At 37.3% G+C, this 16456-nt stretch overlaps 1 protein-coding gene across 2 annotated transcripts in view; it reads left to right on the top strand.

Moving 5' to 3' along the window:
• The window catches only part of CDKL3 (cyclin dependent kinase like 3), a gene marked incomplete at both ends in the record, with an annotated part of 41365 nt that overhangs the window by 16529 nt on the left and 8380 nt on the right, over window positions 1–16456 (top strand). For both annotated transcript variants that reach the window (XM_079771415.1, XM_079771416.1), the window contains 6 exons: window positions 3257–3369; window positions 5232–5371; window positions 9267–9355; window positions 13565–13718; window positions 13810–14138; window positions 15323–15416. In XM_079771415.1, coding sequence (XP_079627541.1) covers window positions 3257–3369; window positions 5232–5371; window positions 9267–9355; window positions 13565–13718; window positions 13810–14138; window positions 15323–15416 — 919 coding nt within the window. The remainder of the gene's footprint in view (window positions 1–3256; window positions 3370–5231; window positions 5372–9266; window positions 9356–13564; window positions 13719–13809; window positions 14139–15322; window positions 15417–16456) is intronic.

The raw sequence follows: 16456 nt of genomic DNA, 5'->3' as shown, positions 1-16456 counted from the left end.
TGGATTCTTGTTGTTTGTTGGTCTGAAGCTGTGATAGCAGTTCTCTGTCCCCAGTGGCTGCAGGGTCCTGGTTTGTGTCAGAAGCCAGGATCCGAATCTCAGGCAGCTCTGTTTCTCAAGATGGCGTGGTCTCTGTGTCTGCACCAGCCGCCGAGAAGTGTCCGCTTTGTGCGCGGGGCTCCGCCATCTAGGACTGCCCAGTTAGGCAGCCCCTTGAAAGACCTGCAGAATCTAACTGACCCTAGCTCATACACACACACACACCACACACGTCTACACTCACCTCTATGGGTTCCTCACTCACACTCTCTCTCTCCCTACCTTCCTGCCGGTCGCCATCTTTTCCGCCCAGAAGTTTTATAGTTTTGCATATTACACTTAGGTCTATGATCCATTTTTAGTTCATTTTTGTGAAAGGTTTTAATTTTTAAATTTTATTTATTTATTTATTTATTTATTTATTTATTTATTTATTTAGAGTGGAAGTGAGAAGCATCGATTGGTTATTCCACTTATTTGTGCATTCATTGGTTGATTCTTTTTTAATATATATACATTTGTGTGTTTTTTAAAATATGTTTTTATTGATTTCAGAGAGGAAGGGATAGGGAGAGAGAGATGGAAACATCAATGATGATAGAGAATCATTGATCAGCTGCCTCCTGCAAGCCCTCCTCTGGCGATCGAGCCCACAACCTGGGCATGTGCCCTAGACCGGAATGGAACCTGGGACCTTTCAGTTCACAGGCCAATGCTCTATCCACTGAGCCAAACCGGCTAGGGCTGATTGATTCTTATATGTGCCCTGACCCAGGATAGAACCTGCAACCTTGATGCATCTGGACTACACTCCAACCAACTGAGCTATCTAGCCAGGATTTGTGAAAGGTTTAAGATCTATGTTTAGGTTCTTTTTTTTTTTTTTTTTTTGCATATGGATGGTCCATTGTTCCAGTATCATTTGTTGAAAAGACTTTCCTTTTCTATTGAATTGCCTTTGCTCTTTTGTCAAAGATCATTTGAGTATATTTGTGTGAGTCTATTTCTGGACTCTATTCTGTTCTCTTAATCTATACCACACTGTTTTGATTACTGTAGCTTTACAGTAAGTCTCAAAATGAGATAGTGTCTTTCTTCTGACTTTGTTATTCTTCAACATTGTGTTGGCTATTCTAGGTCTATTGCCTTTCCATATAAATTTTATAATCAATTTATTGATATGCACATTGGATTTTGATTGGGGTTGCATCGAATCTATAGAGCCAGTTGGGAAACATGAAATATCTCTCCATTTATTTATAACTTCTTTGATTTCTTTAATGAATTTGTTTTTTTCACTTGAGAGTTTATCTTAGAGATTTTTATATTAGCACACATATAGACCTATGTCATCCTTTTTAACAGCTGAATAATATTTCATTGTGTGGTTGTACAAAATTTTATATATCCATTTCTGTATGGATGGACATTTAGGTTGTTTCCAATATTTTCTACCACAAACATTGTTGCTGTGAAATTTTATCATTTATTTTTGTGTACATGTGTGAGTGAATTTTTTTTAGCCATCGCTTTATTCCCAATAGCTAACCTACAGAATGTGTATTTAAAGATAGATTGCTAAAGCAGAATTTGCAAATCCATTCAGTAAAATTTTCATTGAAAACTTCTATTTTTTCCAATGCATGAGAAAGAACAAATCTTCTTTATAGATAAAGAACAAAAAAGTAAGTTCTATGCAGTCAACTGCAGATGGGACTTACATTTTGGGCCAGCAGAGTCATGGCAGAAATGCAGGCCAGAGGACTGAGAGATAATTCCATAGAAAGTACTCCGCCAGGGAACAGTTGTTTGTCCTGTAAAGAGATTGAACTCAATCACATTTTTAAACTCGTCATTTTAAATAATCTCAACTTGTCCATTCCCTAGCGTTGTTCTTTTTCCTTTATAGCTTGCCATGCAGTACCAGGAAGTGGATTTCCTGAGGAACTGAGTTAAGTCCCATCTCCTTTTCTTCTTACGCTATTGAGTCTTACATCTGGCAGTGGAGGGAAGTAAAATAGACAGTGTCTGGTGCCTTATTCACCCCTCATATGTTCTATTTGAAGTTTTGTTGTGTGTGTGTGTGTGTGTATGTGTGTGTGTGTGTGTGTGTTTTGACTCATCAGTGGTAGGATATAAAATGTGGGTAAGTTATTACAGTTTTTAAAAACATATCCTTTCCGCTTTACATTTGTTAACCCTGTTAGAAATAAGGCAAGACTCAAACCAGGGGTCCTGGCAGAACTCAAAGGATACTCAGGAGCTAGACAGCTGCAGAAATAAAGATATTTGCCTTGCTATCAGGCTCACGAGTAAATTTTTTTATAAATTTCTAGGAATAAAGTTATTTGGTCAAATGTATATACATTTTTATCTTGGTAGCTTTTTCCAATTTTCCCTCCAAGAAATTGTGTAAGTTTATATTCCCAGAACAGTACATGGGAGTGTTTGTTTTCCATAGCCTCACCAACAGTTATCAAATCTTACAATTTTTAATCAGTTGTATCAGTAAAAAAATGGAGCTCATTGTAGTGTTTATTTATATCTTTCTGAATGTGACAAGATTTTTAGTTTTTACTTTTTAAATACAAGATGATTTTATTATCCAATTCTAATTCATAAACCATCTATATACTAGTATATAAAAGCCCAGTGACCGGAATGGCAGAACGACCAGAATAACCAGAACGACCGGTGGCTATGGTGCACTGTGGCAGCCAACCAGCCTGCTCCGGGCCCCGATTGGCCCACCCCTGCCAGCCCGGCCCCCAATCGCCCCCCAATACCCCAATCACGGGCAGGGCCGGCCAGCCAACTGCCTGTGGCCCCTCCCCCCTGCTGGCCCGGCCTGATGGGCCCCCCTTGGGGCGGGCCAGCCGGACCCCACCCATGCATGAATTCATGCATCAGGCCTCTAGTTTATCATAATGTTCTTGTATAAGTATTTGAAACAATTTTAGAATTAGTTACTTTTTATCTGAACTGCTACATGACTTCTCATGCAGTTTAAATATAATCTATTTAGTGATATTAGTAAAATGTGATAATATTTAATGTATACACTAAGGTTGCCATATGCTATTACAGTGAATTTTAAAAATGATACCACTTATCCACTTTCTTTTCTTTGTCCCTAACATTATTTTAGAAGTTCTTTTTAGAAAAGGTATCTTATGTATTTCTCTATGAAAAAGTGATTGAGTCTTATCTGTTTCAGACCTGTTGATATCTGGGCTTTGGGCTGTATGATCATTGAGATGGCCACTGGAAATCCCTTTCTTCCTAGCAGCTCTGATTTGGATTTACTTCATAAAATTGTTTTAAAAGTAGGTAGGTAGATATTATTGAAATGTACTGTTAAATGCCTAAAATAAGTATTTCCAGATCAAATTTGCTTGATTTTCAATAAATTTGATTTTCAAATTTAGTTTTCTCATTATAAGAACAGGGAAGCATATTCTTTTGATCGATGCAGCAGATGCATGCCTTGAGCTGATAAAAAAAAAAAAAAAAGAAAATTCTCCTCTGTTATTACAAATAATATTTTTGCCAGGATGCAAATAGGTAAGCCATATGTTGATGGTTGTTGATAAGAAAAATAGTACAATAGGAATCTTCTTCAATTTGTTTGAAAATTGTTTAAAATTTTTGGCTTCTATAAATATTTGCATATCTTGCCATGCCCGCGTAGTTTAGTAGTTGAGCATCAATCCAATGAACCAGGAGGTTATGGTTCCTGGTCAGGGTACATGCCCAGGTTGTGGGTTCAATCCCCAGTGTGGGGCATGCAAGAGGCAGCTGATCATTGATGTTTCTATCTTTCTCTGAAATTTAAAATAAAGAAATAAATATTTGCATATCTCAAGGACTTTTAAATAATAGATTTAATTTAGATGCTTTTTAAAAGCACTTGGAGATAGAAAGTCCATTATTTGCTGAGAAAACTTTTTTTTAACTATAGTAGATAACCAAATAGCTAAATAACTTATTCAAAAATATATTTAATGAAAGCTGAATTATTTGATTATCTGTTTGACCAACCAAGCATTTTGATGGATATCCTTGCTCATGAAGTTTCAATAATTTTTAATGTATACATATTTATGAATGAGGAGCTGGAGGAGCCCTTTTTGTGGTGGGGAAGCTATACATAAACATGTAATTACAGGATCATGAGAAAGGTACTGTGAACAACTATAAAAACCATGAAATCTGGATAAATATTGATTAAAGATATAGTTCAGAGCCTTAAAGCATCACACTTTTCTGTGTCATCTTTAATGTTCCGAGATTAACGAGATTAATGTTAGAAGCAACCTTAGAGATGATGGGATCCATTTTGTCTTTTAACGACGAGGAAACCAAGGCACAGAGAGGAAGGAGAGTTGCCCAAGGTCACAGAACTAGTTGTATAGCAAAACTGGTACTAACTAGAAATTAGCTCTCTCCACTCCTATTTATAGTTCTACTACTACTCTATAGCCTTGTTTTTTCTTTGCAATATCTAAACAATTTTAATATGTTAGCTTTTCTGAGTAAGGCTTTTTTGATTAACAGTTGCTAGTTAATTTATTTAGATACTCATATGGAAATATGTAAAAGTTTAGATTTGCTTTTCCTGATAGCATTACATATTATATATTTTATTTTGTGAAAAGAAAATTAACCTGGTTGTTTTACCTTCTGTACTGTCTATGTGCTATCAACAGATTACTGGGGAAACTTTAACTTTTATGCTATATTCAGATAGTTCCTTGTTCAACTTAAAAACCACTGTAGCTTAGTGGTTGGAGTATCGGCCTGTGCAAAAAAGGGTCTTGGGTTCAATGTGCAGTCAAGGGGACATGCCTGGGTTGCAGGTTCAATCCCTGGTCGAGGTGTGTGCAGGAGCAACCAATCAATGTGTCTCTCTCACATCGATGATGCCTGTCTGTCTCTCTCTCCCTCCCTCTTTCTCTCTCTCTCTCCCCTTCCCTTCCTTACTCTTTCTAAAAATCAGTGGAAAAAATATCCTCTGGTGAGGATTAACAAACAAAATAAAACAAAACAAAAAGTAAAATAGTTAGTTAATTAATTAAAATAACGTAATTGTTATTATCTCTTTTTAGTAACATAATAAAGACCACATAGCAATTTGATTATTTTGATTTAGACTAATTTCTGTGTTTTCTTATATATTTTTCTCTTTTTAGGCAATTTGACACCTCACTTGCAGAATTTCTTTTCCAAGAGTCCTATTTTTGCAGGGGTGGTCCTTCCTCAAGTTCAACACCCCAAGAATGCAAGAAAAAAATACCCAAAGCTAAATGGATTGTTAGCAGATATAGTTCATGTATGTTATGAGATTAAGGACTTGTTTCTGGGAAATTTGCATAAATTATAATACAGTTTTAGGATATTACTTCAATGAAATTCTAAAAGGATTCATAAAAGTAATGGTATCTGTTAAAAGTTACTATATTCCTGTCTTTGTGTTTAGCTCAGAGAAAGTAAAATTCCTAGACTATTAGAACTGAAAGCCACCTAGGATAATCATGTTTATTTAGTTTATCCCAATTTTAATGATAATTATGGATAAACCGGAAATATTCTAAGGGCTTACCCTGTTTATAACCATCTTTTAATACCCAAGTTAGGGATCTATTCTGTGTACAGTGGTATCCTAAGGTATCTACATGGCTTTGGCAGCTGCAGTTGTAATATTGTTTGAAGATACACCAATGCCAAAATACAACTTGAATTGGAGGGGAAAAATTTTATAGCACTTTTAAATTATTTAAAATTTTAAATTTTGTTTTAAACTAGGTAATAAATATACCTATACACTCACTGCAAAGTTCAAAAGGTAAGAGAGTTTAATATGAAAAGTAACTTCCTACTAATTTCTTTTATCCAGCCAATTTTCTTTCCTAGCATCAACTAAGGTATCTTATTCCTAATGTATAGCCCTTAAAAAAAAGTGGTTATCTAAATTTCAAAGCAACTACAGTGCAGTGTTTGTAAAAAGGGACTCTGGAATCACATAAACTACATTTAAAACCCAGCTCTATCACTAATTAGCTCTGTAACCTTGGGCAAGTCACTTAATCTCTGTGCCTCAGTTTACTAGGCTATAAAACAACATTTACTATTTATTTTCTGGGGCTAGAGGATTAAATGAGGTAATGTTGGCAATGTTCTGAGCACAGGGCCTTGAATAAGCTGTCAACAAATGTTGATATTGTTGTTGCTGTTATTTACATAAACTTAAACATATGTCATATCTAAAGACTATTCTTGCCGAAGCCGGTTTGGCTCAGTGGATAGAGCGTCGGTCTGTGGACTGAAGGGTCCCAGGTTCGATTCCGGTCAAGGGCATGTGCATTGGTTGCGGGCACATCCCCAGTGGGGGATGTGCAGGAGGCAGCTGGTCGATGTTTCTCTCTCATCGATGTTTCTAGCTCTCTGTCCCTCTCCCTTCCTCTCTGTAAGGAATCAATAAAATATTTTTAAAAATTTACAAAAAGACTATTCTTGAAGGAAAAAAATATATTTTTTTGGTACCTGGAGACTAGAATTTATTAAGGATCAGATTTGTTTACTACATTTTCAGTTTAATTTCTTTTTTTATTTCATAGTTTTAATTATACACACAATATATAATGATTATCGAAAAAGTAGAACATACATGATAAAAAAGAGAAGTTAAGATTTTTCTAACTCCCATAATCCAGGAAAATATTACTATTAACATTTTGGTTTAGATACTTACAGACTGCCCAACAAATATATGCTTAGAAATTTATGCTTTTTAAGTGCTGCCTCTGGCTACAGACCTGATACATGTAAACCTCAGCTCTAACAGTTTCCAGCCATGGGAGTTGCGGTACAATGGGAAATATATACAGTCATGTGCCACATAACATTTTGGTCAACCACAGACTACATATATGGTGATCCGTTAGGATTGTAATGGAGCTGAAAAATTCCTAGATTGTTAACCTAGCTGAAAAATGCCTAGTGATGTTGTAGTCATTATAAGGCCAGATCATAGCATAACTCATTACTCATGTGGTTGTGGTGATACTGGTGTAAACAAACTTACTGAGCTGCCAGTTGTATAAAAGTAGAGCATATACAATTATGTTCAGTACATAATACTTGATAATAAATTACTAAATTACTGGTTTATGTAAAAAAAGAGAAATTTAAGCTTTTTAAAAGGTATCATACTTTACACACTATTATGTAACCTGTTTATCTTCACTTAGCATTATAATATTATAAACATATTACCATATTAGCAAATATGGAACTACATCATAATTTTCTGTAGTTGCATAGTGTTTCATTGTATGACTATACCATAGTTTATTTAGTTGATCTTGCAATTTTGGACATATTTTTTCAGCTACAATGAACATCTTTTATATCTGTCTTTCTGAATTTGCTTTATTTTTGTTTAGAATAAATTTCTAAAGTGTGAGTAGTGGGCGAAGGGTTTATACTTTTTTAGAATTTTTGTTGTATTTTGCTATTTTTTTCTCCAGAAAGATTTTACTGATGTAAAATCTCATGTAGCATTGGATATAAATTCCCACTCTTAATCTAGCATTAGATGTTATAATTTTGAAAAATATTTGCTGATTTAATAGACTAGAAATAATCTCTCTTTTTTTGTTGTTGTTAATCCTCACCTGAGGATGAATGGAGGAGGAGGGAGTGGGGTCGGGGTTGGGAAGATGGAGGGGAGAAAGAGAGAAAGAGGGAATCAAGCCTGCAATCCAGGTATGTGGGTACATGCCCTTGACTGGGAATTAAACCCGCAACCCTTCGGACTGGCACTCTAACAACTGAGGAACACAGGCCAGGGCTGTATGTTTAATTTTTTAAAAACTATATTTTTTTATTAATTTCAGAGAGGAAGGGAGAGGGAGAGAGATAGAAACATCAATGATGAGAATCATTGATCAGCTGCCTCCTGCACACCCTGCACTGGGGATAGAACCCACAACCTAGGCATGTGCCCTGACTGGGAATTGAACTGTGACCTCCTGATTCATAGGTGGATGCTCAACTACTGAGCCACTGGGCTGTATGTTTAATTTTTAAAGGAACTGCCTGTTTGTTTCTCAAAGTATCATATTTTACATTTTCCAAACCAGCATGTTTTTAAATTTTCTGAATTATACTAGAGGCCCAATGCACGAAGATTCATGCAAGAATAGGCCTTCCTTCCCCTGGCTGCTGGCACCACCTTTGCTCCGGCCCGGATCCGTCTTTCCGCCTTCGCTCCAGCCAGAGCCGCCTTCAGCCTCTCGCCTTGTCGTGTCAATTTGCATATTCCCTCCTTATTGGCTGTGGGTGCCACCAACTTTGTTGCAGAGTTATGGTCAATTTGCATATTCTGTCTTTATTAGATAGGATTATTCATAGAAGGACTAATTTAACTGCCTCTAATAGGCTATGACTTGCACAAACCTTTCAGTATTTTTCTTAGTAAGTTTTATTGATGGATTACTATTATGTTTTAAAAATAAACACATATGTTTAGCTAATTGCAGTTTTAAGGATCTAGGTATTCCCACATTATAAAGTAAATAATGGACTCAATTTCACGTTTGAGTCAATTTCTTTTATTGTAGTAAAATACACATAACATGAACTCTATCCTCTTACCAAATTTTATTTTTTTTTTAATATTTTGTTTTTATTGTTTCTTAGGGAGAGAGGGGGAGGGATAGAGAGTTAGAAACATCGATGAGAGAGAAACATCGATCAGCTGCCTCCTGCACACCCCCTCCTGGGGATCGAGCCTGCAACCAAGGTACATGCCCTTGATCAGAATCAAACCCAGGACCCTTCAGTTCGTGGGCCAATGCTCTAGCCACTAAGCCAAACCAGTTAGGGCCTCTTACCAAATTTTAAAGTGTATAGTACTTTCCAGGCTGATAAGAGTGTCAATAGGACCTAATTAAATTTCTGCGAATGCCAGCCATAAGAAACTGGCTTCTGTTTTGACTAGAATCATAGGGCATTTAACCCCTAATAATGCTTTACAAGTACAAATTTCTTAGGAAAATAAATGGTCAGAACTCATTGTCAGAAATTCCTGAGGTCTAATTCCATCTTTTCAAGAATGCTATTAGCTCTGGGTAATTAATTACTTTTATTCTTGTCAAATAAATTAAACTTTTGTTTCATAGAGTCCTATTAAGAGCTTATTTAATCTTGTTTTTATTTTCTAGGCTTGTTTACAAATTGATCCTGCGGAGAGAATATCATCTGCTGATCTTTTGCATCATGAGTATTTTACTAGAGATGGATTTATTGAAAAGTAAGCATTTTGAGTGAATGTAGACTTCTAAGTGTTTTGTATTAGGAAATTTTACTAGCATGAAAATTGCTACATAGGTTATTGTTACACAACAGAAAAATTCAATTTAATGAAAACTTACTGAGTTCCTATGTTGACTAGGTATATAGTAGACTTACAGGTGTCATAATAATAAAAATAATTGCAGTGCTCGCTTCAGCAGCACATATACTAAAATTGGAACAATACAGAGAAGATTAACATGGCCCCTGCGGAAGGATGACACACAAATTCGTGAAGCGTTCCATATTTTTAAAAATATTTAAAAATAATAATTGCAGTTAACATTAATTACACAGTTACTATATCCTAGGATGTGTGCTAAGTTCTTTACAAACATTTGCAATGGTCATCATTGGCCAGAAATAACATTAAATAAATAATCAGTGACTTCTAACTTTTTTCCCATTTGGACCTCTGACTCAGAATAGTCTGTTTTTTCCTGTTCTGCTACCATCTCTGATATATACGTTAAAATTATGATTATAGCCCTGACTGGGTAGCTCAGTTGGTTAGAGCATTGTCCCGATATGCCAACTTTGTGGGTTCAATTCCCAGTCAGGGCATATACAAGAAGCAACCAATAGGACTTCCTGTCAAAATGGCAGCTTAGGTAAATGTGGTACCCAAATTCTTCCACAACCACATAAAAAATACAACTAAATTAGAGAGCAAACATCATTCAGAACTGCCTGAAATATAGCTCAATGGAAGTTCTACAAATAGGGAGTTAAAGAAGAAGCCACATTGAGACTGATAGAAGGGACGGAGGCGCGGAACGGGCTGATCCCACATCCAAATGCGGCAAATAAAAATTGGGAGGGATATCTCAGCTGTGGAGGTCCCTACTGAGTAGTGAGGGGTCCCAGCCCCCCAACCCAGGGTTCTAGTGTCAGGAAGACAAAAATAAAATAAAATAAAATAAAATAAAATAAAATAAAATAAAATAAAATAAAATAAAAATAAGAAGGTCAAACTAAAACTATCTCCCTTCAATGTTGATATTCTGTTACATTTTGTACTGAAAATATTTTTCTTCTTTTATATATATATATATATTTTATTGACTTCAGAGAGGAAGGGAGAGAGAGAGAGAGAGAGAGAGAGAGAGAGAGAGAGAGAGAGAGAAACATGAGTGATGAGAGAAAATCATTGATCGGCTGCCTCCTGCATGCCCCCAACTGGGGATTGAGCCCACAACCCAGGCATGTGCCCTTGACTGGAATCGAACTTGGGACCCTTCAGTCTGCAGGCCGAAGCTCTAGCCACTGAGCCAAACCAGCTGGGTGTGAAAATATTTTTCTGGAGTAAGATTTCAGAAACTTGTCAGTTTATCTTTTAAATGCTATTACTTTAAAGAACCACAAAAAGAACAAAGGGACCTAAGTCTTCCTTAAAAAGAATAGTATACTTATCAAAATTAAAAGCAGTATTTGTATTGAGTAAAGTTTGCATCACAAAAGAAATCTAATTTCTCTAAGTCTATTTTGTAAAAGTTTTTAAAAATCTTTATTGTTGAGAGTATTACAGATGTCCCCTTTTTCTCCCCCATTGCTCCCCTCTACCCTGTTCCTGCCCCACCCCAGCCCTACTGTCTATGTCCATAGGTAAGCTCTTTGGTTAATCTCTTTTTGCTCCCCCTCCTCCCTTTCCTCTGAGATTCATCAGTCTCTTCCATGCTTTCATGCCTCTGATTCTATTTTATTCACCAGTTTATTTTTTTTCATTAGATTTCTTGTTCATTTACTTTGATTTTTAGATTAAGTTGTTGATAGATATGTATTTGTTGCCATTTTATTATTCATATTTTTGAGCCTTCTTCATCTTCCCTTCTTCTCCTCCTCCTCCCCTTCCTTCTCCCCCCTCCTCCACTTTCTCCTCCTCCTCCTCCTTCCTCTTCTTCCTCTTAAAGAATCCCCTTCAACATTACAGGTTTGGTGGTGATGAACTCCTTTAGTTTTTTCTTGTTTGTAAAGCTCTTTATCTGACCCTCAATTCTAAATGAGAGCTTTGCTGGGGTAGAGTAATCTTGAGACCCTTCAGTCTGCAGGCCAAAGCTCTAGCCACTGAGCCAAATCAGCTAGGGTGTGAAAATATTTTTCTAGAGTAAGATTTCAGAAACTTGTCAGTTTATCTTTTAAATGCTATTACTTTAAAGAACCACAAAAAGGACAAAGGGACCCGAGTCTCCCTTAAAAAGAATAGTATACTTATAAAAATTAAAAGCAGTAACTCCTTACTATCCATCACTTTGACTATTTCTTGCCACTCCCTTCTGGCCTGCAAAATTTCTGTTGAGAAATCGGCTGACAATCTTATGGGCAATCCCTTGTAGGTAACTAACTGATTTTAAGATTCTCTCTTTGTCTTTAACTCTTGGCATTTAAAAATATATATATTTTTATTGATTTCAGAGAGGAATGGAGAGGGAGAGATAGAAACATCAATGATGAGAGAATCATCCATTATCTGCCTCCTGTACACCCCCCAGTATCCAGTAATTTGCTTGCTTCCATTTCTTTTCCTCCCTATATGATATGTTTCTTTGTCTCCGCATTTTGGCCGCTTGTCTTGTCTATTTCTATGTATTAAGTAGAGCTGCTGTGTCTCCTGGAATTGGTAGAGTGGCCTTGTGTAGTAGGTGTCCTGTTGGGCCCAGTGGCTTAGCCTCCCAGTCACCTGAGCTGGACACTCTAGGTGTGCCCCTAAGTGGGCTGTGTGCACAGTCTTGTAGTTGACCCTTGATTGCTGTTGGCATCACTGGGAGAAGTTGACCTCCAGGCCAATTGGCTGTGAGGACAAGCTGTGACTAAGGTGGGAGAGCTGTTGTATAGGAAACACCCCTATGGAGCAGGACTTGCTTCAGTGGGGCTTTGGTACTCACTGAGTCTGCCTCTTGAGTGTTGCTTGTGGATGTGTAGAGTTATACTGGTAATCTGCTGTGGCCTGAAGCTGCACTGGCTCTAGGGCCTCCTGGAAGGTGCAGTCAGCCACTGCCTGGGGCCACCTGGCAGGAGCTACAAAGGGATCTTCAGATGGCTGCTATTTGCTATTTGTATTGAGCTTAGATGCCAAGGCGAGGCCCAGCTGTGAAGCAAGGCAGGCTGGTGGTAGTGCTGGGTCTTAGGCCTTTTATTGATAGGTTTGGGGCATGCTGTCACCAGCTGCAGCTTTTTTGAGAGATTTTAGCAAAGTCTGAAGCCTGAGCCAGGACAGGCCATTCATATGGAAAAGCTGCTGTAAACAGGTTGGGTGGGGCTGCAAATTGGATAGGGCAGGGTCTCAGGGAATCCCCAGGGTGGAGCAAACAGTGTGCTCCGGGCTAATGGAGAGTCAGACATGGCTTCCAGTCAGCCCTGAAACAGGGGAGGTCCCAGCACAGGAATGATGACCCCTGTGAGCAAACCCATCTGGGAAAAAGCCACCCCTGAGTTTCTGCCCAGATGCTAGATAATCCAGTTCTTCCCCATATGTGTCTGGGTCCCCCTGACGCTGGAGCTCAGAAGAAGCAGGACCAGGTAAGTTTGTGTTCAGGCCCTTTAAGGAGAACACCAGGGATTCCGGCAGCCTCTGATTCCCTCAGTCACAATCCCTACTGGTTTTTATAGCCTGTAGTTTCGGACACTTTCTTCCCAGCTCTGGAACCCTGAGCTGGGGGTCTGGTGTGGGGCTGGGATCCCTTGCTCCTCATGGATGGCCTCATGATTAAAAAAATGACACATGTGGGTGTCCGACCAGCCTATTCCCGCCTCTGCCCCTCTTACTAGTCTCAATGTGCTTTCTTCTTTACTTCTCTAGTTGTAGGACTTCTATTCAGCTAGCTTTCAGGCAGTTCTGAATGATATTTGTTCTGTACTCGCCACCTCCTACAGTTGTAATTTTGATGTGATTGTAGGAGGTGGCGAGTACAGGCAGTTACCTATGCCGCCATCTTGGTTCTTGCTGTAAAAGTTTTATACAGTAAATTCCCATGGCAAAATTGAAAGATGGGTCTTTACCAGGAAGAAATTTGTATTAGGTAAATAAGTATTGGGCTATTTTGGGCATGCATTCTTGATTACTTATTTATTCTGTGGTTGAAATGTAAATTAATTGATTAAATGGTCTATTAAAGATAAAATTATCTACATAAATAAAAAGATTATTGGTTAATATTGCTTGTTTTATCAGATTCATACCAGAACTAAGAGCTAAATTACTACAAGAAGCAAAAGTCAATTCATTCATAAAATCAAAGGAGAATTCTAAAGAAAATGAACTTATGAAAGATGAAAGAAAAACAGTGTATACTGATACTCTTCTACGTACTTCACTTTTGGGAAAGGTAAAAACTGTTTTTCTTTTTAGTCAGTGACATAGTTAAGCACACTAATGATAAAAATTACAGACTCAGATTTTGGGTGTATCTATTCCAGGAAATGGAAAAAGAGAAAAAGCCCAAGGAAATAAAAACCAGAGTTATTAAAGGCAAAGGAGGAAAAGTAGATACCTTAGAACCAAAAAAGACAGAGTATGAAAGTGGACATTGTCAATCAGATGCAATTGAAAATGCTCATACTGTGTCTCAAAATATAAAATCTGTAATCAATGAACCACCAAACCCTGCTAATCCCAGCACTAACTCTATTGGCATGAAAGACAATCCACATGCTGGAGGTAATATGATGATGCCACCCATCAACCTAACTAGCAGTAACTTGATGGCTTCCAATCTCAATTCAAATCTCTCCCACTCCAATGCAAGGTGAGTTCTAACAGAAAAGAGACAGAAGGAAATGGACCTAAGTAATATAATGTTTCTATATAATAGTATTTCAAAGAATCAGATTCATAGTATCTGTATGTAAACTGAATTTGAAGACATATTGAAATTATAATCATACAATGGGCCATTACTGAGTCCTTCTTATAAATACTGTAGAAGAAATTAACTTTTCTCGGCTATACAGTTTAATTTTTCACTAATGCTTTTTGGAAAAGCCTCAATTTTCCAACAAACAAACAAACAAACAAAAACTGAACAGACAAAAAAAAAAACACAAAAAAAAACCCTTAGAAACATTTCTTCTCATTTGGAGAGAAAAAAAGGTGATATGTCCTAAGTCCTGGTATTGACCTGCCTTGGTATAACAAAGTAAGGTTTATTTCTGTATTAGAGCGAATTCTCTAAATGGAGAGAGGGTAGTTGAGAATAACCTTTTATAGTCAAATAGTCTTTCGAGGTCAAATATTTTTGGAGGAAACCAACATATTGGGCTAGTTTTAGCTACTAGTACAGATTGAGAGAATGGTGCATCAGTCTCTTAATCAAGGGCAGTGTGAGGGATGGCAGTGTCTGTCTAGTAAGGTATCAGGGCCAGTTCTAAATTTAGGGAAACTACTATATATATAGATAAAGAAGGAGACTAGGTTCAATATCCCAAGCTGATCCTACCAGACTGATCAGGGCTATACGCTGGGAAACTTAGTGCTCTGCAGAGGTGGGCAAGTGGACGTGTCTAGGTGGACATGTCTATGCCAGTCGAAAGGCTCAGCAGGTTACAGACAGCAAGAGCTCAGTTCTTCTTGAGGTGACCCAAAAACTATTGCTGCAATAACCATGGTTGTAAACCAGCTTTGGACAGCAAGTTCAGAAATTCAGAAACCCAGACATTCAAAGATCCAGGTTCAGATCAGATAGAAGGGACCAAGTGGGCCAATTGAATAACCCTACAATATAGTTACCGCTGATGTTGGCCATAACTGAGTTGTTCTCCTCTCTATTTTCACCTCTCTACTTAGAGCAATTGGCACTTAAAGCCTGACAATTGTATTTTGGCACTCAGTGTTCTAACTAGACTTCCATGGTATAACTTATTCATTGTTGAATCTAAAACAGGAGCACTTCTGGGGAGTTCTAATAACTATTTACTTGTTTTTAAATAATAGGTTAACTGAAAGAGCAAAAAAGAGACATACTTCTTCACAATCTATTGGACATGTTATGGCTAATAACAGGCAAGAGGATACAGGTCCCACTCAAGTAAGGCAAGAAGCTAGTCATTAAATTATGGCCTCTTTCAACATTATTCCTTTAACTGGTCCCCTTGCCCTTTTCTCCATCTCTGGGGCACTAATATTTTTTTTAATGTACTTTTAGTTTCCTTTTTCCCCTCCTGAGATGAAAATAGCCCATCATTTCCTTAGTGTCACCACGATTTTAGTTAATTTCTTTTAACTTGATTTGTGTATTCAGTGTGTTACTTGGAGGGTGTGTGTGTGTTAAATTTTTCACCTTTAAAAGTCACAAGACTTGTTAAAAATTTTATCTTTATTGTTGAAACTAATACAGATGTCTCCCTTTTTCCCCCCATTGACTCCCTGTACCCCGCTCCCCACTTCACTGGCCTTCACTGTACTATTGTCTGTATCCATGGCTTGACTTTTTTTTTTCACCTCAAAAATGTTAATACCTTACTTTATAGATTAAAGCAATTGCCAAAAGGATACATTTTACTTTTCACTAGAAAAAAATAATCAGTGTTGTTCATTCCCTCATTTTTTAACATAGGAAAGTACTATTCAAAAATACCCAGAGGTGGAGTTGCTGGGTCTTTGTGTCTATAAATAACCACAGTGTTATTTATAATAATAAGACATTGGAAACACAAATTCATCCAAGAGCAAGTGACTGGTTAAGTATATTAGAGTATATCTACACAATGGGATACTATAAATTACATCGTGGAAGATTGTTCATTAATCTAGGAAAGTTTTTCTTTTCCTTTTTATTAAAAAGTTTTAAAGGGTAGTCTTTTTTAATATTTTTATTTATTGATTGTGAGAGAGAGAGAGAGAGAGAGAGAGAGAGAGAGAGAGAGAGAGAAAGAGAGAGGGGAAGGGAGAGAGAGAATGAAGAACATAAATTTGTTGTTCCACTTATTTGTGCGTTCATTGGTTGATTCTTGTATGTGCCCTGACCAAGGATCAAACCTGCAATCTTGGCATCTTGGGATGATGCTCAAACCAACAGAGCTACCCAGCCATGGCCTTTTATTTTTAAACTTCAGTTGACCTACAATA

The sequence above is a fragment of the Cnephaeus nilssonii genome (assembly GCF_951640355.1).
Source record: "Cnephaeus nilssonii genome assembly, chromosome: 5".
NCBI classification, from domain to species: Eukaryota; Metazoa; Chordata; class Mammalia; order Chiroptera; family Vespertilionidae; genus Cnephaeus; species Cnephaeus nilssonii.
Note: the sequence above shows the minus strand (reverse complement) of the source record. Positions and strands in the feature narration are given on the sequence as shown.